Source organism: Perca fluviatilis, chromosome 17 (assembly GCF_010015445.1).
Source record: "Perca fluviatilis chromosome 17, GENO_Pfluv_1.0, whole genome shotgun sequence".
Classification (NCBI taxonomy): domain Eukaryota; kingdom Metazoa; phylum Chordata; class Actinopteri; order Perciformes; family Percidae; genus Perca; species Perca fluviatilis.
Window position 1 is genome coordinate 18,557,533 of NC_053128.1, and position 19,685 is coordinate 18,577,217.

The 19,685-nt window shown below is 38.8% G+C and overlaps 3 protein-coding genes across 6 annotated transcripts; all 3 read left to right on the forward strand.

The window, feature by feature from the left end:
* Positions 1 to 1,027: 1,027 nt before the first annotated feature.
* On the forward strand, positions 1,028 to 2,901 carry LOC120546055 (heat shock protein beta-1-like). Its single transcript, XM_039780811.1, has 3 exons — positions 1,028 to 1,694; positions 1,841 to 1,904; positions 2,061 to 2,901. The coding sequence occupies exons 1-3, from the start codon at positions 1,304 to 1,306 to the stop codon at positions 2,218 to 2,220; spliced, it is 615 nt and encodes a 204-aa protein (XP_039636745.1). The 5' UTR covers positions 1,028 to 1,303; the 3' UTR covers positions 2,221 to 2,901.
* Positions 2,902 to 4,907: 2,006 nt separating this feature from the next.
* taok3b (TAO kinase 3b) lies at positions 4,908 to 13,516 on the forward strand. Of its 4 annotated transcripts, none has more exons than XM_039780863.1 (8): positions 4,908 to 5,670; positions 6,465 to 6,701; positions 6,851 to 6,979; positions 7,115 to 7,318; positions 8,319 to 8,603; positions 9,265 to 9,477; positions 9,792 to 9,974; positions 11,696 to 13,516. In XM_039780863.1, the coding sequence occupies exons 2-8, from the start codon at positions 6,516 to 6,518 to the stop codon at positions 11,855 to 11,857; spliced, it is 1,362 nt and encodes a 453-aa protein (XP_039636797.1). In that variant the 5' UTR covers positions 4,908 to 5,670; positions 6,465 to 6,515; the 3' UTR covers positions 11,858 to 13,516. The 4 variants fall into 4 exon arrangements, with proteins under 4 accessions (XP_039636797.1, XP_039636799.1, XP_039636798.1 ...); XM_039780865.1 differs by having other exon boundaries at positions 8,319 to 8,564; XM_039780864.1 differs by having other exon boundaries at positions 8,325 to 8,603.
* A 2,615-nt stretch (positions 13,517 to 16,131) lies between these two features.
* On the forward strand, positions 16,132 to 17,602 carry m17 (IL-6 subfamily cytokine M17). The gene is made up of 3 exons (XM_039780308.1): positions 16,132 to 16,210; positions 16,627 to 16,775; positions 16,938 to 17,602. Exons 1-3 carry the CDS (start codon positions 16,156 to 16,158, stop codon positions 17,385 to 17,387), a joined length of 654 nt encoding a protein of 217 aa, XP_039636242.1. The 5' UTR covers positions 16,132 to 16,155; the 3' UTR covers positions 17,388 to 17,602.
* The last annotated feature ends 2,083 nt before the right edge of the window (positions 17,603 to 19,685 follow it).

The following is a 19,685-nucleotide window of genomic DNA, read 5'->3' on the forward strand; positions in this document are numbered from 1 at the left end:
CACAGTCACAACAACACAACCAGCTTTTCGTCTCAAAACTACAATGTGTGTGTAAATGTTTATAGTTATCTTTTCCCACCATTTATCAGTTAACTATAACCCAAACAACAAAAATACAATGCAATGTATTTCACAATACAAAAACATAAAAGAAAATGTAACTGCTAATCTTTTTATATGCAAGGCATTACAAGACTTCTCAAAATGTACTACCAAAGACACATATATAGCAAAAGTTAGCTTGAAGGCCTTACAAGGTCACAGTAATACTTATAATGTAGGCTACTATGGAACTTGGTATGGAAAGCAGATCATTTAAGAATAACAACATTCAAGATGGTATTGCTAACAATAGTTATCTGGCAATGGAATCAGTCCAGGCATTATGTTTGACTTCAGCTTCTTGGTGACACAGTATTTCTACCATATCTGCTCCATATTGATTTAGTTAATACTTTGGACTAATGCTCTGGATGAGTGCAGATGGAAAGGATGTAGATATTGCCTCATTAATAAATACCATTCCTCTCTGATGGCAAATGGCTTGATTTATTTCTCTAAAGCTCGGTTCATTATTTGTACGACATAACACCCATAAAGACGTAGCTCTAGATGCAAAATTCCTCACCACCACTCGACAGCGTCAATGCCTCAGTCCATCACATTGTCCTGGATGTAAGCACGTCTTTAATGTAATTTGCCCTACATACTCATCACATGATAATATTTGTTTGGTCTTGAGTTTTTTTTCTTCAATCCTGTGTTGAGAAACTGGAAGTAAGTCTGTTGTTTACCCTGTGACTCTGAATGTACGTGCTGTTCCCTCACATAACACAAGGCTGTGATTTCTATGGACAAAGAGCACCAGTATGTGACAAGACTGCAGAGGCCACTGCTGAATAAACGGTCTGCTTGCTGCTTCCAGAGTCATTCAGCAACAACTTGCCACAGACACTCAAGAGATATAAATACAAAATTGTTAGCATTATCCTCTCCAGGTCCCAGGGCAACGGAGGAGTAACACCCTAGCTCACACATACCAAGTCATTCTCATCCCTTAGATCACACTTAATGCTGGACAGAATGAATCAGCTGGGTATATAAAGTGTGTGAGTAGAGCATTACAGGTGCCAAAGCAGCCTTTACCTCAGACCTCCTGCTCACTTTCTGTTGAGAATAAAAATACAGCTGACCATTGCTTAGTTTCCAGGTCATCAATCTAGACTTTGTTTGTTAGGGTGGAGCTACAGTCTTTTGCAGTTTCAACATAATTTCCCTTCATTCCGAGCTTATTTTCTAGGATATGGGGGAACAAAATAAAATATTATCCCGTCCCATTTTCCGCCGAGATGTAAGCTGGGATCCTTTCCCAAACTGGACGCAGCCGAGCCGAATCTTTGCGCAGGATTTTGGACTCCCTCCATTCCTGGAACCTAGTGATCTGGACTGGATAGAGTGGTCAAAGAGGAGACTAGCATCTTTCTCCTGGCCAGGGTACACACAAACTCCCCTTCTGCCTCCATTCATTGGTCAGCACCCTGCAGCGTTGAACCAAAAGGGTCTGAGACAACTGACAAGTGGAGTGTCAGAGATCCGAACAGGGCAGGACAGCTGGAAGATTAACCTGGACGTCAATCACTTTTCGCCTGAGGAAATTACAATCACAACCAAGGAGGGTTATTTGCAAATATCAGGTACTCTGCACAAGCTATTAGTGAGATGTGAAAAACTTAAGTAAAAGCATTGTAATAAGTTGTAAAGGTACTACATAGAGAGCCTTATCTTTACCATTGTTTTCTTGACACTGCTTGTTTTTATTATGTCTGATTTTCATTACAAGGAAATCATGAAGAAAAGCAGGATGAGCATGGCTCGGTGTCAAGGTGCTTCACCCGGAAATACAAGTAAGTTGTCTCTGAGAATGGGAGGAATTTTGAAAAATTATCTCGCTGAAAATCAGAAAAAATGTAATGTGTAGTAACAGTCTTAGTAATCCAAACAAATGGTGAAACATTTAAAAGGCAAGAGGTCAACATAAACTTACTCTTTATTTATTTAAGGCTTCCGCAGGGGGTGGACTTGCAGCACATCAGTTCTTCTCTGTCTGGTGATGGAGTTCTGTCCGTAGAGGCCCCCACCCCCGGGACATCCATCAGCATTCCAGCGAATGAGATTGTCATACCTGTACAGATCAGACAGACGCAGGATGGTGAAAAGTGAGACCAGTAAGCAAGACTTTAAAACTACAATCAGATGTAGCAAGTTGTCTGTAGCAACCTTTATGGTATGGGCATGAAGAAGTTTGTTCTTTACTGTAACAACTAGCTTGTGTTCCTGCTATGAGATACTAATACTGTAATGCATTGTCACCAGTCAATACACCACAATACCATGTCACAATTACTTAAAATGCAGACTCATCAATATAACACATAACCAAGTATATAACTGAAATGAACACATACCTGAAAATAAGGAATTCATTTAGCTTGTCAGCACTTATAAATGGATTAGCAGTACCTTGTATTCCTAACAACATACTGTAGTTGTGACCTCACATGACCTAAGGGACTGTGGAGATTATGGCTGACAATACTGGCCAAGAATGGACAGTGGACTGGATTATTTATATCTAAACAGTTTATTTATTTAATGACAAACAGGTATGTATATTAAATTGTGCTTCTGTATAACATGGCAAGATGATTAATACATCATTTGGTTGAAATTTGTTTTGCTTTTGATGAAGAGAAACACTGCAACTGTGTACTGCTGTGTGTTTGTCCTAAAGGTGTACATTGCTGTATTGAATAACCAGCCTAATGAGCATGTCCTGATATATAATATTTAACAAATGTATTAGCTTCTGCTATATAAATTAAAAAACAATGTCATTTTCTCCTTTAGCGTCCTTCATTACTCATGCATTTGTTATCAGATTATAGGATTAATAGGAAACAGTTCTGTATTGACTATTCATCCATTGCTCTATTTCTCATGGCATTCCTAAAATCAATGTCAAATGGCCCACAAGAGGGCACCAAAGTCCTATTTAGTGTAATATTTGGACATTGTCTTATGTCCTCTTTGAGAGACAGTTTGTATTTAGTATTTAAACTCATTTTATTCATTCGTGTAGACCTTCATCAACAGTTTCTCTTAAAGATCTTGACGGAGAGATGCTTATCTATCCTAATTAGTTTTAGGTTTATTACACCATATTAATTTCCTAAAAGATCTGCTTTGAACATATTTTCTCAAACACCATACTGTCTATTGCACCAAAATGTTTATTTGTGATTTCAATTCAATGTGGTCAAATGTGATCTTCCACAAGACATGCAAAGCCAAACTTTAAAGCAAATGTTCAGCAGCCTTAAGCTGGATGATATGAATGTTTGGCAACTAGGAAATCACACATTAATGTCTCAGCTTCATGCAAGTGCAATATACTTAATTTAATGTAAAGGCTAAAAGGCTCAAGAGTAAAAGCCAGGTGCTCAGCTGATGTGATGGCCACTCAAAAGTAAACAGGGACATCTACTGCTTGAACGAGGTATTACATGGTAACATAACTGAGTTCCTGTATTTGTACTGTATGTCAACATGTCATGTATTAATGCAATGTTGGTAATAATTGCTGAGAATACAGAAGGTAGAATGAAAAAGAGAGCATTTAGTTTGAAATATATACACATTACAAATATAACTGATTCTGGTGATTGTTTTGTCTTGGTGTGTTGATTACCCAACCAATTTGATGAAGTAGCACATAGTGGTTTAACTTAATTTTAGTATACAGTAAAGGATGAAAAAGTAAGTGCCAATAGAAAACAGAAGAGTGGCAGTCCACTCGCTTCTTCGAGTATTTCAAAAAGAAAAATGGTAGGAGATGGAGGTTACTGTAGATCTAGAAGAGAAGCATCTATGACCAAAGATAAATGCATCTTCAAACTGACACTAGAAAAACGTATGCTACCATAAGTGATGCTACCATATAGGTTTTTCACAGTAATCGTTTGTGGCTTATTGTATTAATTATCATATTTCATTAGAATTTGTCCTTTTGATGAATTCAAGCCTACAGTGGTGAAATGGCCCCGCTCTTACTTTGGTTTGTTGTTGATCAAGATTCAAGTGAGCAGGGTGGGAAAACCCCACTTTAGATTAATTTGGGATTAAAGTTTTTGCAAACAAAAGTTACTTTTCCTTCTTTCCTTCCTGGTCTACATCTTCACCTAAACTGATAGTGTGTCTAGTGTTTGGATAAATAAAGAGTTTAACACATCTTGAAATCGTCCCAGACAATAAGGTAAGCTTTGGCCAACAGACTCTTAACATGTGTGTGACATATTCAGCACCATGGAGAGAGCCACACAGATTGCATTCAAACATTTGTCTCTGCTGCTCTCCAACAGTCACATGAAGTAATGAATAATAAAAGTAGCAAAAGTATCTTCTCTCCATTATTTCTCCAAAATACAAGTAGCCTTATGTTCACAGTCCACAGAGGAACATTTTTTTTTAACCTCAGTGTTACATCAATACGGGTCTTTTTTCCCCATCTCTCTTTCTGATGAGAAGAAGAGTGTTGAAAAGAAAACTTAAAATAAAAAACTTTTTTTAATAAAAGGTATCGTAATGCTGTTCTATTTTTTTTTAAATATTATACTATAATCAAATAGGAGTGGATTTGGTGAAAATGTATAATTACATGCAATTTTCATTTTGTTTTTAAATAAATACTGACTTACTATGCTATCCATATAAGTGGGCATTTTTCTTACTATATTAGTTTTCAATTCTAAAAGATAATCCTGTAATAGAGCCTAATGTGGAATTATTTTAGGCTGGTTGAGAAGTGCCTGTAGTATTGCGTTGTCTCTTTAAAGGAAGGGGGAGTGTAGAAAGAGGGACTGAGGAAAGAGATGAATAGAAGGCACCAGAACCACCTACCATGACCAAGTGCGCTGTAAATGTAGGACAGAAATTCGAGTGGAATACAAACGGATCATCAAGCGAAATATTCGAGGGAAAACCATGTTTGGATGTGCCTTATCTGATTCAAAAAAATTTCATTATGGTACCACATGCGATCATTGGAACACAGGAAAAGTATTTTTCCTCCCAAACATTTCTTGCATTTTGAAACGGAAAAGAAGAGTGGCAGTAAAATACATCTCTGTGCTATCTTTCTCCGATTATCAATGGTAGGCATTGCATAATTCACCCTTATCCACCGGAGCCATTTGGTTCCTCTCCTCTTTGAGAAGAGGGGGACGCAAGAAAAAAACGACTACATCCAGTAGCTGCCTTCTCGGTGATGCCTGCAATTGTTTGGCAATGCCCTTTTCTCTCTTAGGAAGAACTTGCAGACAGTAGCGGGGAAACAAGTAGGGGAAGGATGCATTTAAAGCTGGATGTGTGCTGCATTCAGGGAGATTCGGCAATAATAGCAGCTCTAGCAGAAACAGCGAGTGTGGAGGGCCTGGGAAGCCCCCAGCCCCACTATCTCCTCCTTTTCCTCCCCCCCTGCAGGACCATGCTTGCGTGAGGGATGAGGCTGTGCACAGGGACACCAGGCCAGAGCTGCGGCCTACTTCTCACAAGAGCCGGTCTCTCGACTGCAAGATCTGTGAACACATTTCCACCATCAAATCAGCATCTTTGGTACGCAGCTCTCTCTCTCTCTTCGTTTGCATAAAAAAAGCTCGTGTGTGCTCGCGCGTGTGTTAGTGTATGTGTGCGTGTGCGTGTATGCGTGCTGGCGGCGGGCGGGGGGTGAAGGGGTGTCTGTGTTCTCAGCTGTACATCTGTAGTCATGGCAACCAGATCCTGTTAATGGATGTCATTTTTTTTCGATCCTCAGCTTCCCTCTCTGCCTCTGCTTTTATGTGTGTGCATTGCATGTATATGTATTCCATACAAATCTCTGCCTGATGTCTACTACCAGTGATATTTAGTTTTTGTTAGATTGTAAATGGTGCATTTCCACATCTTCTCTCATGCCTGTCTTAATAGGCATTTTACAGCTTGGTCTTGAGCCTGGCATCATATGAATGTCACGTTTGGTGCTGAAGTGATTGATGGATTAATTCATGTTGCTTTTTAGTAATCAGAGTCAATTGTAATTAAGAGTATGGATGGGATTAAACAGCAGGGCACCTGTATATTGATGAAATTCACGTCTTTTTTGTGTGACACTGTCTGATGCTGAAAGGCATTGATACCATAAACCATAAAGGATTGTCAGACTTCTGTATCAACCCTTATCAAGTTATTGGGTTATTGTGGATGTGTGGTAATCTGCAAACTGATTACTTTCCAGTTTGTTCTGTTTTTAGGCCATAGCCTCTTACTTACCAGCTGTCTGTCATCTTTTTCCTCCTGTCTCCACCATGGCAGTTGTTCACACAGCCTGCTCTGTTTCTTTTACTTCCTGCTTCCTGTGTCCCTCTGTCTAGGTCATCAGGTAGATCCAGGAGCATGAGCAGGACTTTGAGCTGCGGGAGCAGATGTCTGGGTATAAGCGCATGCGGCGGCAGCACCAGAAACAGCTGATCGCCCTGGAGAACAGGCTAAAGGCCGAGATGGATGAGCATAGGCTCCGGTTGCAGAAGGAATTAGAGACACATGCGAACAACACTTATATTGAGCTGGAAAGACTGGCCAAACGCCACGCTGCACAAACAGACAAAGAGGTACAGCCTCAATAGGTGCTATTTATAAATGAAGTGGAAACTACAGAGATATTTAATTCACTTCATGCCAAACTTGGGTCATAGGCATGTTTGACAGTTAAGAGATCAATAAAGGGTGTTAATTAAAAAATGTTAATGTCTCTTCACAGATGAAGTCAGTTGCAGCTGAAGAGAGGAGGATCCAGCAACAGATTGTTGCTCAGCAAAAGAAAGAGCTAACTAATTTCTTAGAGAATCAGAAAAAGGAGTACAGGCTTTGCAAAGACAAGATCAAAGAAGTAAATATCATGAACAATGCAAAGTTTATGATCTCATATATTATATATCTGTTCAATATGAAACTTGTTATCTTTGAGATTGTCTTCAGATAATTCACACTCCTTCCAATGTGTTTTTTATTTGTGTCTGTCTAGGAGATGGATGAAGACCCTTGTACACCCAAGGAGGAGAAGCAGGAGCGTCTGTCCAGGCACAAAGAAACAATACAGCGCTCTCAGGCTGAGGAGGAAGCTCATCTGCTAGCCCAGCAGAGGCTAGTCTACGATAGGAGCTGCAGGGCCCTCAAACGCCGGAGTCTGGTCAGGAAGCATGAGTTTGAACAGGAGCAACTGAGAGAGGTAATGTGATTTCCTGACATTACATAACATAATGTGAAATGTGCAGACAATATCAAAATGAAATATCCCAATTTTGGATACAACTGTTTTCAGAAGATGTTTGGACACAAGACTATTTTGTGAAATGATCATTGCCAGTGAAACTAAATGTCAAGGATAACACATTATAAATGTCAGGGATAAGGATACAGTCAATAGTTTTTATTAGGAATCATTTGTTGATTATTGAAGGGTATTCAATTATATATATACATTTTTATGACATGAAACAGAAATTGGGAACCTGGAACCAACAAAGATGTGGGATTTTTACTTTTTGCAAATCTACATTTCCACAGTGGGTTTTAACAAGGCAGTAAACATGGTGGCTTTCAGAGCAAGCCACGTTATGCTTAACAATATAGCTTATTCCGACCCTATAAAACATTTTAAATTTTGACTTTTTCTGACACTTCAAACAGTGAGATTGAATGAATGCCCATTGACAACTAGAATGCATAATTTTGCATTTTCACACTGTGTTTTATAGCAGAGGTGGGCCACCATCACTAACAATGACATGCTAAAATTATTATATTTAGTGTTGCTATTGTTCAGGCCGTCATTTTCTAATTAAATTGATCACAAGACGAGTTACAATCTGGGTGACTTACCACCTCTTTGGGAAACCCTATGTTGATTATGTTAAGTTGTCATCATCTACATAAGTGTATCGAAGACACTGCATTCATGAAATATATCAGCAAAAAGAAACATAAAAGAATTGGACCTAACACTGAATATTGAGAGGCACCAACATTAACCAGTGGAAGCAGTCAAGTGCTTTGCTTTAATAAGAAACTATATGCAATGCAGTGCTCACATGTAGAAACATAGTGCTAAGATACACAGCTCTGGTTTCTTTTAGTGTTCACAATTAAATCAATAAACCTTACAGAATGTTTGGAAAGCTGAATCTGTGTATGTTGTCATTAAATACGACATTACATCAAACGTGTTGTCCCAGGAGCTGAACAAGAAGAGGACCCAGAAGGAGATGGAACATGCTCTGATGATCCGGCAGGACGAGTCCACCCAGGACATGGAGCGCAGACAGCTGCAGATGTTGCAGAAGCTGCGTATTGAACTCATGCGGCTGCAGCACCAGACAGAGCTCGAAAACCAGGAGGAGTACAACGGCCGGCGGCAGAGAGAACTACACAGGAAACACACTCTGGAGCAGCGGCAGCAGCCCAGAAACCTCAAGGTTGCTGGAACTTTCTCTTTGCCACTATGTGGTTATTTAGTGAGTTGATATCCAGAAAACTTTATTTCAAGAGGTTTTAAAAGTTAGTTTATACAAAGGAACATGACATGTTTCATGACAGGAGGATTACATAATTGGTTTGATATGAAGGCTCTGCAGGTACTGTACATCTGTCACCTCCACTATTCTGCACTTCTGACATTCAGTTTGCCTAAAATTGGACTTGTTATTCTAAATTGCCCTTTAAAAATCTGTAGAAAACAAACATTAATAATGTTGCCATGACAACTGCTTCTTCCAAAATATTTCTATATCTTTCACAAATGTCTTTTCTCATCCCTTTATCTATTGGCAGTTTAGTTTGCTTCACCTACAATGTTGAGGTGAAAGCTCACTTTCTGTATGCAAACTGAAATGTTCAGGGATACTGTGAAACATTTTATTTTTTATTTATACCTTAGTTGTTTGGTTGTCAGTTAAATAAAGAGAGATACTGCAAGTCATATAGCTAACTGTTCACTTTTTAAATTGTTTTTCTTGTTTTGTTTAGTAGAATTATTTTGCATCCATGTTAAAGTCAAATTAAACCAGTTACTAAAACCATGTTTTGCCATAATTGAATGACTTTTGATTGTGTTCATCTGAATGTAACATGAAAGAACAGGACACTAACATTTATTTATCTTTTAACCCTCTGTAGGCACTTGAGATGCAGATCAAGAAACAATTCCAGGATACTTGCAAAGTGCAGAACAAGCAGTACAAAGCTCTTAGGAACCATCAGCTGGAGGTCTCTCCTAAAGGCGACCATAAGAACATCCTTAAGAGCCTAAAAGAGGAGCAGACACGCAAGCTGGCCATACTGGCTGAGCAGTATGAGCAGAGCATCAACGAGATGATGGCTTCACAAGCGGTACGAAGCTCCTGAAGCATCTTGTCATGAATAGCAGAAGTGGGCCTCATTCATCATTTGTATGTTTTATGTATATATATATATATATATTTGTACAACACATTCGTTTGCTCTTCACCTCAGACTTACTAACAGTCACAACTATATGTGCATCAACCACCAACTTTATCAAACATTTGAATTTTTTGAGCTCTGTTTAATGTTCTTTCGTACGTCTTTCTCAAAGATTGTTGGCCTGTAGTTCGATAAATGAGGCCCAACCTATGCTTGTTGTTAATGTGTTTGTAACTACCTCTGTCTCGCTGGGTCTCTAGATGCGACTAGACGCAGAGCAGGAAATAGAGTGCCAAGCTCTGAAGCAGCAGCTGAAGCAAGAGATGGAGCTCCTGGATGCCTACCAGAGAAAAACCAAGTCACAGATGGAGACCCAACACGAGCGAGAGCAGCAGAAACTTGAGCAGAAGGTCTCCATACGCAGGGCACACCTTGAACAGAAGGTAGGTTTAAGATCGAAGCCATTCTAAAATACTTCAAATGAATGCAGCTTGATACCTTACTGTATAAAGAAATGACCTCAGGATGGATACATGTCCAGAGATGCACCTTATATGTTGGCAGTAGTTTTGTTGGGATTTTTTTTTTTTTTTACAATTTAGTGCACTGCTAGTGACCACAAATATGGGGGGGAGATGTCGGATTCAGTTACCTGTGGTTTTCCTGGACATGCAAGTTTGCAGTTGGGAAGGCAGTGTGGATTCCACAAATTCCTGTTGGAATTGCACAGTTGGGGGTGATGTGTTACTCGCCCTGAAGCTCATCGCTAGCAGGTGAAAAGAAGTGGCTGGTGACTCTGCAGCCTTTCTCAGGTCAACAGTAGAGTTAGTAAAAAGGGCTGCAGTGCACAAGAAATTGGGGATTTCAAACTGGCAAAAAAAATCAATAAATTCTTCAATGTAAAACTTTTGTTCATGGAGTGGTGCTTGAGGAAGCTAGTTATTATTCAAAGGCCTTTATTTGTGGTTGACATTGGCTTTACTTCCTCATTGTTAGGAGTCCCACAGACCCCAGTGCTGTATGCACAAGATATAAGAATTATTTAAAACTCTAGTTTTTTATTCAAATATCTTTAGCCTTAGGCATGGCTCTTGGGATGGCAATGTTGGTCAGTGGGTCGGTCCACTACTTTGGACTGAAAAATCTCAACAACTATAAGATGGATTGTCATGAAATGTGGTACATATATTTATGTCTCCTTCAAGACTGATGTCATCATCAGGTCAAAAATCTGAATTTGTCCAATCAGCTGTACTTTGTGTTTAGTGCTGAGTGCAAATGTTAGCAAATGTTAACAAGCGAAATGGCCTTTTGAATGGGAGTGGTAGGGGCACTTTTATGCTAGCCTCAAAATAGCTATTTTTAAAACACTAAGAAGGCTCGACACAACATGAAACTTTGCTCGAAGTATCACCAGGGGCTCTACACCTTAACTACACCGGTGCACAAGGGTTATACTAAATCTGTGGCTACTTGTTTTGATATTGACTCGTTTTGACTGCCGAGGTGGTAGCGGCCGGAAACAACAAGAGCTATGGTGAGTTGTTTAAAACCTTTCTTTTCAGTAAACTCTGTGTACACAAACAATGTTCTCAACACTTTCATTAAGGTGTAGAGCCCCTGGTGATACTTCGAGCATAGTTTCATGTTGTGTCGAGCCTTCTTAGTGTTTTAAAAATAGCTATTTTGAGGATAGCATAAAAGTGCCCCTACCACTCCCGTTCAAAAGGCCATTTGACCGAAAAACGAGAATACGGTATGTTATCTTTCTTTATTTGATAATAAGCAGACGAGGCGTGATAGCTGAGTTTCATATTTACTCGACAACTTGCACATAACAACCGTTCAGTGCTACCCGCATGGCTACATACAACGACCGCTGCCCGGGGCTTCTGCGCATGCTCCTAACTACTGTGGCATGCTGGGTAATGCAGTTATTCACCTAATGTACTCATAACATCACATCTTTCCCCCTATAAAGAAGTAATATTTACCCCACACGGTAAATCTTAAAAGTGACGCTTCCGTCCTAAATATGCTTTTAAAAAAAAGTTTGACTCGGGTACATTCACAAAAAGACCCTAGGTTGCATTTTGGCAAGAGTTACGCTTTAAAGATAGAGTCCATATAATAAAATAACTATCGTCATGTTTTTTGATTACAGATTGAAGAGGAACTGGCAGCACTTCAGAAGGAGCGCACCGAAAGGATCAAACACTTGTTGGAACGTCAGGACAGAGAAATTAATGCTTTTGACACAGAAAGTAGAAGCCTTGGCTTCAGAAGCCTGGAATCTCTGGACTTCCCCAAAGAAGACAACAGATGAAAGTGGATTTATCTTTAGAGGACAACAAATCCTTGCCCTTTTTGTCACTACCATGGTGACAAAGCTGGATAACTTTCTCTATTGCTTTTCTTCTCTCTTAGATATTGCATCTTTGATTTGAGGTGTTACGTGCAATGAGAACTTCTTTTGTGAAACTTGAAGGGTGAAAGGAAAACAAAAAAAATCTACAACAACATGTCAATAAAAATCAAACCTAGTCAGTGTAACTCAAAACTTATGTGTTAAAAATAACAGACTCTTTCCTCCATGCCATTCACTCCTTTTGGTATGAATTGAATAAATCAGGAAATTTTAGTAAAATTGGCACTTTGATATGTTATGTAGAAACCCATCATGTTCGTATGATGCTTAATGTGTGTGTTACATGGAGGACATTGTGGAATGTGAGCTGCGGACTCCACCGTGGTGTTAAGCTGCTTTGTCTTTTCTATTGGTTTTATTTTGTTTTATCTTATGCTCTGAATGTGAATATTACTGTATGGGGTCACTGGATAAAGTCAGAGTTTATTAATTTATTATTTTGGTCATACTTCCATATTGTGCTTATGCATACAGTATACTGTGGTCTCTCACATTTCTAGGCAACAGTTCTTACCTTTTCTTTTATTTGATATATAGGATCAATTGGAATTCGCTTGATCAACCCGTTTATCTTATCACAATTCAAGATCCCACTTGGTAAAACTGCTTATTATTGCATGCACTTTAAGGACAAATTCAGGTTGTGAAGTGAAGCATGAATCTGTCAGAGATTTTAGCTGTTTGTAAATAAAAGCATTTTTTGTTTTTTTGTTTTAAGCCTATGGATACTGGACATAAGCGCCATATTTGATATGATAATTTCACAAATGCCTTTATTTAAGTTGTGCCTGAAGCAGATTTAAGTTCAGTGTTTGTTATATCTATATTTTATTTACTGAGGCCGGCACCATTTTGTTTTGGTTTCATCTAAACTTGTGAATCATTTATTGTTCACTAATCAAAGTTCTTGTAAAGGAAAATGGTGAGACTTGTGCTGTATAACTTTTGATATGAATATTTGTACATGAGAATATAGCTAGAACATACAGAGACACTGGTCTATTACTGATAACAGAGCTTAACGATAAAGATTTTGCTTCATTTTTGTTTTATAATATAGAGATATGGTCATACAGTAGCTCAATATATTGCTAAGTCAAATCACTAGACTCAGATTGTATAAATGCTGGTGGATGGAACCACAGACTTCTTATATCAGTATGGTGATCTTTTACGGATTGACGGTTCAACAAAAGCAAACACAACATGTGGGTCCAGATTGCATTTGAGTAATTAGTGTCTAATGATCAGATTTACATATTTTTTGCCATGTTCATTATGGTCGTTGAACAGGTTGCACAATGTTTCCATTTATACTGAATGGAAAGATAATTGTTTGGTGCTTAATTTCTAATACCACTTTTAGCCTTGTAGTTTTTTGTCTTGGAGAGACGATTGATTTTTACAAAATGTAAACATGAAGCATTTTGAAACCCCCTCTGAGTCAAAACACTACTAAGTTTTTCAAACACTCATGACATATTTAGAGTACCCCATGCAGTGAAACCCTCTACAAATGAAGTATATGTATGAAAAAATAAATACTATTTCATCACGGGTCGGTTTTTTAAACACTGTTTAATGTGGTGGTCTTGAATGCAACTATTTATGTTTGACAGGTATTTCTTTACCTGTTTTGTTTTGGGTTTTTTCCTTTTCATTTCAGAGCCATAACTTGTATTAATGTTCGGTCATGTTCCTCACAGGGCTGAAAGGTGGAAGATGTCCCCTGAATTCACAAAGTATTTTAAATGGAGGAATATAATGACATTCAATTTCTGATGGCAATATAACTTAAATGCTCTTGTTTTACATGTAGAAACCTAAAATTCTGAATTGGTTATGTTTGACCAGTGTGTTCCGAAGTTGAGTGGCTTCACTAGATTTTTCAGCCTTTTACATTTTCACAAACTTTCTGAAATTTGATGAAAAAGTTTCTCATATGCAGTAAGGCCTTTTGTCTGGTCACATATAACTGAAGCCTTGTGAACAAATGGTTCCATAAAAAAGTGCTATTGGGGTGCTTGAGTAAGGTTTGCCTGAGAGCTTCAGAATGGTTATGAACCTTACAATTTGTGTGAATTTTAAGTTACTAGAAAGATGTATTTAGTTAGAATAAAGGGGACTTTCCTAAACAACCTTATTCACCATTTCCTGTGCAGTTCAAAGACAAAATAAAAGAGATTCTGTTGAAAAAAAAACAGTCTCAATCGACATCCTGCATCTTATGATAGTGCATTTCTTATCCTTTGTGGTTGAATTTCCTTGTAATGATTGCTTATGTGGTTGAAGACTTCTCACTTTTGCTTTTCTTTGGTGTGATGTGACCGCTGTGACCTACAGTATATCAAATGCTGTTTATTGTAACCATGAAATGGAAACATGATGTGAGAGGGAAGTTACACTGCAGAGCGTCTGGTGTTATCTAGGCTTCCTTACACTTCAGGGTAAACTTGATTTAGGGTGTTGATTGGGGGCTTTTTTTGCATACCTGTACTGTATATGCTGGCAGGAATCCGACTGTAGTTTCCTTGAATTGTCGACGTCTGCGGCACCATCTGCAGCCATTGCCCGCCTCACCACAACCCCTCTATTATCCCCTGGGGCAACTGGAAAGCCCCGAGGATGGCAGTATAGTGGTTAGCCTTTACCTGCAGTAGTGCTGACAGTGTTGTGGTGGGTCGAGTTCCCCGACTTTTCTCAAGTAGTCAGTGGTTTAACAGCAAAGTGTGTGGACCCATGAAACAAAGACGTTATTACCAAATAACGTGGCGATCAGATCAGCTCTCAGTGAGCTGTTTCTGTCTGCAGTCTGGCCTCTCATTAACCCTGTGATGCAGACAGCTGGCTTAACACATCATAGGGTGTCTCCAAGCGGGAGTGACCATCATTTCTAGAAGTTAGTGGTGACGAAGATGAGATTAGACAAGATATGAAAAACCCAGTTTGTGTTATTTTCATATTTTACATAATCCTTCTAGGTCCCTCCTTACATACTACCCAAACAAATCACTGGAGCATGCAACACTATCTTATGTCATGATGAATTCATCCTCTGATAATGTGAGCACAGCTTGTCAGAAACTTTTTGGTGTGACAACCAATGTGACGACATTAACACATTGCTTAATTTAGCTAAGCAGACCCTCCCCTTTACGTACTTGTAAAAGTTTCTGATTGAGAAATGCATTTCCTGACTTTGCCAGCTTCCTGCACAAATGCAGTTATATACTGACAAAATTAAACAGAGCCCGATCAAAATCAAGAGAAGATGAAGAAGTAAATATGAGAAGTTGATCTTAGACTACTTTTCAGGGATTGTTTACATGACACCTCTTATTTATTTCAGACCCAATTCTACTTTATACACTCTATACACTACATGTGGGCACCAATAAGTGCATGTGTGAGTTTGTTGATGAATGATTTAAGTCATATTTAAGCCAGTAAAGCCATGGGAAGAACCACATTCATCTATTTTGGTATTAGATTATTACCGTGCAGGTTTTCGCAAAGAACATTTGCATGCTTTCACTTGAATTTAAGGAACTTTACACATTCCTCAAGGTACATTTGCTCTTATTATGTAGAAAGTGCATAAAAAACATCATCATTGTGCAATTTAGCAGGTGTGAAAAAGTAAAAGTGAGCTTCCCACAGTGCACAGAGTTCTCACCTTCTCACCCACACTCTCTAGAGGGCGGTAAAATATATGTTGGTGAACTGTGTCAAAGGGTATAGGCTGACCTCAGTCCTTAGGGTTAGGGTTAAATTATTTCCATGCATGACTGACATAATTTTCAACAGTCAGCAGATTCATCTTCCTCAAGTGATATTCATGTATCACATTTCTAGTATATTTTTCTGTGCCTGAATAAAAAGGAAGTGCTATTAACAATACTCAGTGCTACACTGGATGGTCACACATTTAATAAAAGGCCTAATTAGACAACATCCCTAAATGCCTGCTCTGTGACCAGGCATGTTGGGGCATGAGCCACCTATTAGATACAGAGGAAAAAGAAAAAAAATGCACATCTGAAAAAAAAGGAGGAAATTCTGGGAAATTTGGTTGCCTCACAAAGTGCACGTCATTTCCTCCTCTGACAAATGTGTGGTTTCTGTCTTTAAAAAAAGTTTTAAAGGAGTGTGATTATGACGAGTCTGTGTAATTTGCCTGTGATACTGAGTGGAGAATGAATGGTCATGTAAAGAGTATGAATTTTCAACAGTTTATGGAACAAGCAACAAGTAAGTTTTCTTTTCTATTAAAATATAAAAAAGTTGCACCTTGTGCACGTTATTGTGGTTATTTTCGGTGCCTTACAGCTGTTGTGAAACTGACTGAAGTTTCAGATTGTACTTTACTGCTTCACAGTTCTTTTAAACATAGCTTATTTTTTTCAACAGTTTGGAGAATCTTGCCAATGTTTAAAGAGATTGAAAATGTTTGTTGGTATCTAAACATACTTTAACTATAATATATGATTTTGTAAAATGTTTGAACTGATAATATATCAGACCTCTGGTGTTCTTTTTTCACCGGTTGAAGTAAAGTGAAAAGTCTATTTTTATCACTCCTGCCTTCCACTTGTGGCTTTACCATGAAGTTCCCCTCACTGCTGGATTGTAGGATAACCTAAACTGACCAGTTCCTTTCTCCGCAGCATTACTCTCTCTCCTGCTGGTTATGGCTGTTGATTCAACAAGAGCTGTGGCAGCAAGCAGAAACCAGCAGTGTGGGAATCCTCTGCAGCAGACTCTTAAGCTAAGCAGACTCATACAGAAGGAATCTGTCGACCTAATCAAAACATATGTGAGTATAGGCATAAAACTGCTGTATTTTATTTTGCTGTGTTAAATCCTCATCGGCTTGTTCAGTACTCCACCCTTTTACCTTTTTTAGACATAGATGCAGACTATTCATGTTCCTCTTTAAGATGTGTGGCTTAATTAGTATCTGATCTTTATTTTTCAGAAAGCCTCTCAAGGAGAAATGTCCGATCTTTTCTGCAAGGTGTCAGTTAACAACATCCCTGACCCTAACATCTCCGGCATGGAGCACTCAAAGAGGATAGTGAGCATCTACACACATCTCCAAGACTTCCTCCTACATTTCAACCGGGTGTATGATCAGCAGACAGACTTGCAGTCATCCACAAGCCCGCTGCTGACCGAGCTTGAGATTGTAAGGGCTCGCAGCATTTACCTGGGTGAACTCATAAACAGCCTCTATCAGAGCCTCTTCCCAAACCTGCCTGTACTAGATCCAGCAGGAAGGCCGACAACACTACCACCGCCTCAGAACGTCTTCCAGCAGAAAGTCTACGGCTGTGTGGTCCTGAAGACCTACAAGGAGTTCCTGTTAAATGTTTTTCAAGAACTGAGGACTCTAAAAAAAAAAAAATTGTGTATAAGGAGGATCTAAATAAACACATTTTTCTGAGGATGACCTAATACTGGCCACAGTCAGTTTTCATCAACACTTCCAATCACTGGGTTGATAAAGACTTTAAAGGATATTTGAGTATGAAGGTGGCTGGTACATCAGTGTAATGAATCCTATTTATGTTATTTAATATTTATTTTCTGATAAGAGGAATGCTGATCAAGAGTGTGAATGTATATCTATTAAAGTTATGTATATTTAATTTGTATAATGTGTAATGTTCTACTTTGCTGATATAAACTTATTTGCTGTATAATTATTAAAAGATTCTTCTTTTTGATCTTCATTTCTGAGTGGGGTTGCATCAATTTTAGCAACATGGAAGTGATTGGAAAAAGGACAATCTTAAACACATATTTCCATGCACTACATTTGTCTTCTTATTCGCCAAACTCAATTTGAGCAACAATATATCTGTTTCTCTACTTTAAACAAAGATTGTATGTGCAAAACAAAAAAGTATAATTTGTGCTGGAAGCATCATATGCTGTGTTGTGCACAGAATAAGTCCATCAAGAGGGGTTAAAAGAAAATCAGGAAGCTGCTGAGACGCTGACTGTGTGATATCAGCTCAGAATGACGCATGTGTTCAACACAAGGCAGTATTGGATAGGAAAGATTTCATGAAACTGGCGGGCTGTCTGGCCAGTCACAAGGTGTGGGTGTGTGTGGGTCAGATAACTGTATGTGTTGTTTGCACTCTTGCATCCTCATATAGATGGAGACGCAAGTGTGTGAAGGGTGGGATGGGGAAAACAGAAGAGAAGTTGAAATTCTGCAGAAAACCCCTTTTATAAATAGATGAATAACAGACACTGCACACAAACTTGTCATCTATAGCGTATATATTTATAAAATAAAATACCTAATACATATGTTTGAATGAAGTAATGCTTAACTAAACTTTCCTCAGATCACAAGCTCTCAGGAAACTGGAAGTAGATGGGGGATTCACTCTGGGTCATGAATCAAGTTCCCTGTTATAACTCTGCTTTATTTATAGCACAAAAACAGAGGGTACCTCAGGACAGTAGGCATTCATTTTCACTAACCACTTATGCTTATGCTTTACAAGACCACAGAGAGCTATAAAGTTTACCACCCTAGCAGATACAGTATTTGTGAAAATGAAGACACCTTGGACTAGTCACAAGTGTTCCCTGTAAAACACTCTCTCTAATCCACCTGACTCGGAGAAACATAAAAATAACCTGCACAATTTCAACACCAACACAGGGAAAACATGCAAACCCCAACAGAACTGGACAGGGCAGGCCTGGGGACTGAACCCAGCACCTGTTGTAGTTGCTGTAACCATTGATCCACCTGTCATCTCATATCACTATGAACATGTGTTGACTTCTGCAACAGCAAAACAATGTATACATTTTGTCAAACTACTGTTTCCAAGGTAAAGGACAGTCCCGACTGACAGAAAAAATACATGGTGCAGGCATGAAGGATAGGCTACTTCTAATTGATATACTGTACATTTGTTTGAAATTCGTGCTGAGCGTCACGAAAAAAAAAAACAGAGTCCCCTGCAACCTTTTTCAGGACACATTACATTTCCATTACAAATGTGTTATGATCCTGTGTTTGGTTCTGGTTTTGTCGGTGGCTTTTTTTGGTGTTTGTGCTTTTTCTCCTCTCCTCTCTGCAGGGCATGTGTGCGCCAGGGGCGTGGCTAGCTTCTCCAGGCAGCTGACGAGGCACACCTGTATCCATTCACCTCATCACTCTCTTCATATAAGCCTGGTCTTCACTCTACTACTCTACCAGATAATTCTGTCATGTTTTGATAGCGTGCAACAAGGTCTTCTCTTTAGAAGAATCCCAAGTGGACATTTGTTTCTTAAAACTGTGGAAGAATGTACGTGATGGTATACTGTACATATATGTGGTGCTGAAAAAAAGTGGCCAGAGGTACGTATATCTCTTGAGACCAGGTTAAAAAAAAAAACATCAGCGTGGCCTCCATCAGTGGGTTCCATCTCCTCTGAGATGTTCAAGCTGAGTTATGATAAAATGTGTTTACTCATCCTAAAAGAAGAGAGAAACATGTTGGGAATGATTTCTTCCTCTGAGGTGTTTTAATGAGTTTAGGCACAGGCTTTTATCCATAAGAGACTCCTTCAAAAAATAAAAAATAAATACATGAATGGCAAAGGTAGGATTTGAACTCAACCTTTAGACTATGGAGCAGTTTCTTTTTCAGTTGAGCTCTCCGGGGCCTGTTTCACAAAACCAAGATAAGGGATTAAGCCGGGATTTCTC

Excerpts from the sequence above, each read along its gene's own strand:
- LOC120546055 (XM_039780811.1), top strand. The coding sequence starts at position 1,304 with ATGGGGGAACAAAATAAAATATTATCCCGTCCCATTTTCCGCCGAGAT. Across the intron at positions 1,695-1,840 it reads GGGTTATTTGCAAATATCAG|GAAATCATGAAGAAAAGCAG; the intron begins GTACTCTGCACA and ends TTTCATTACAAG. Across the intron at positions 1,905-2,060 it reads TGCTTCACCCGGAAATACAA|GCTTCCGCAGGGGGTGGACT; the intron begins GTAAGTTGTCTC and ends TATTTATTTAAG.
- taok3b (XM_039780863.1), top strand. The coding sequence starts at position 6,516 with ATGTCTGGGTATAAGCGCATGCGGCGGCAGCACCAGAAACAGCTGATC. Across the intron at positions 6,702-6,850 it reads CTGCACAAACAGACAAAGAG|ATGAAGTCAGTTGCAGCTGA; the intron begins GTACAGCCTCAA and ends GTCTCTTCACAG. Across the intron at positions 7,319-8,318 it reads AACAGGAGCAACTGAGAGAG|TCCCAGGAGCTGAACAAGAA; the intron begins GTAATGTGATTT and ends TCAAACGTGTTG.
- m17 (XM_039780308.1), top strand. The coding sequence starts at position 16,156 with ATGAATGGTCATGTAAAGAGTATGAATTTTCAACAGTTTATGGAACAA. Across the intron at positions 16,211-16,626 it reads GTTTATGGAACAAGCAACAA|CATTACTCTCTCTCCTGCTG; the intron begins GTAAGTTTTCTT and ends CTTTCTCCGCAG. Across the intron at positions 16,776-16,937 it reads TCGACCTAATCAAAACATAT|AAAGCCTCTCAAGGAGAAAT; the intron begins GTGAGTATAGGC and ends TTTATTTTTCAG.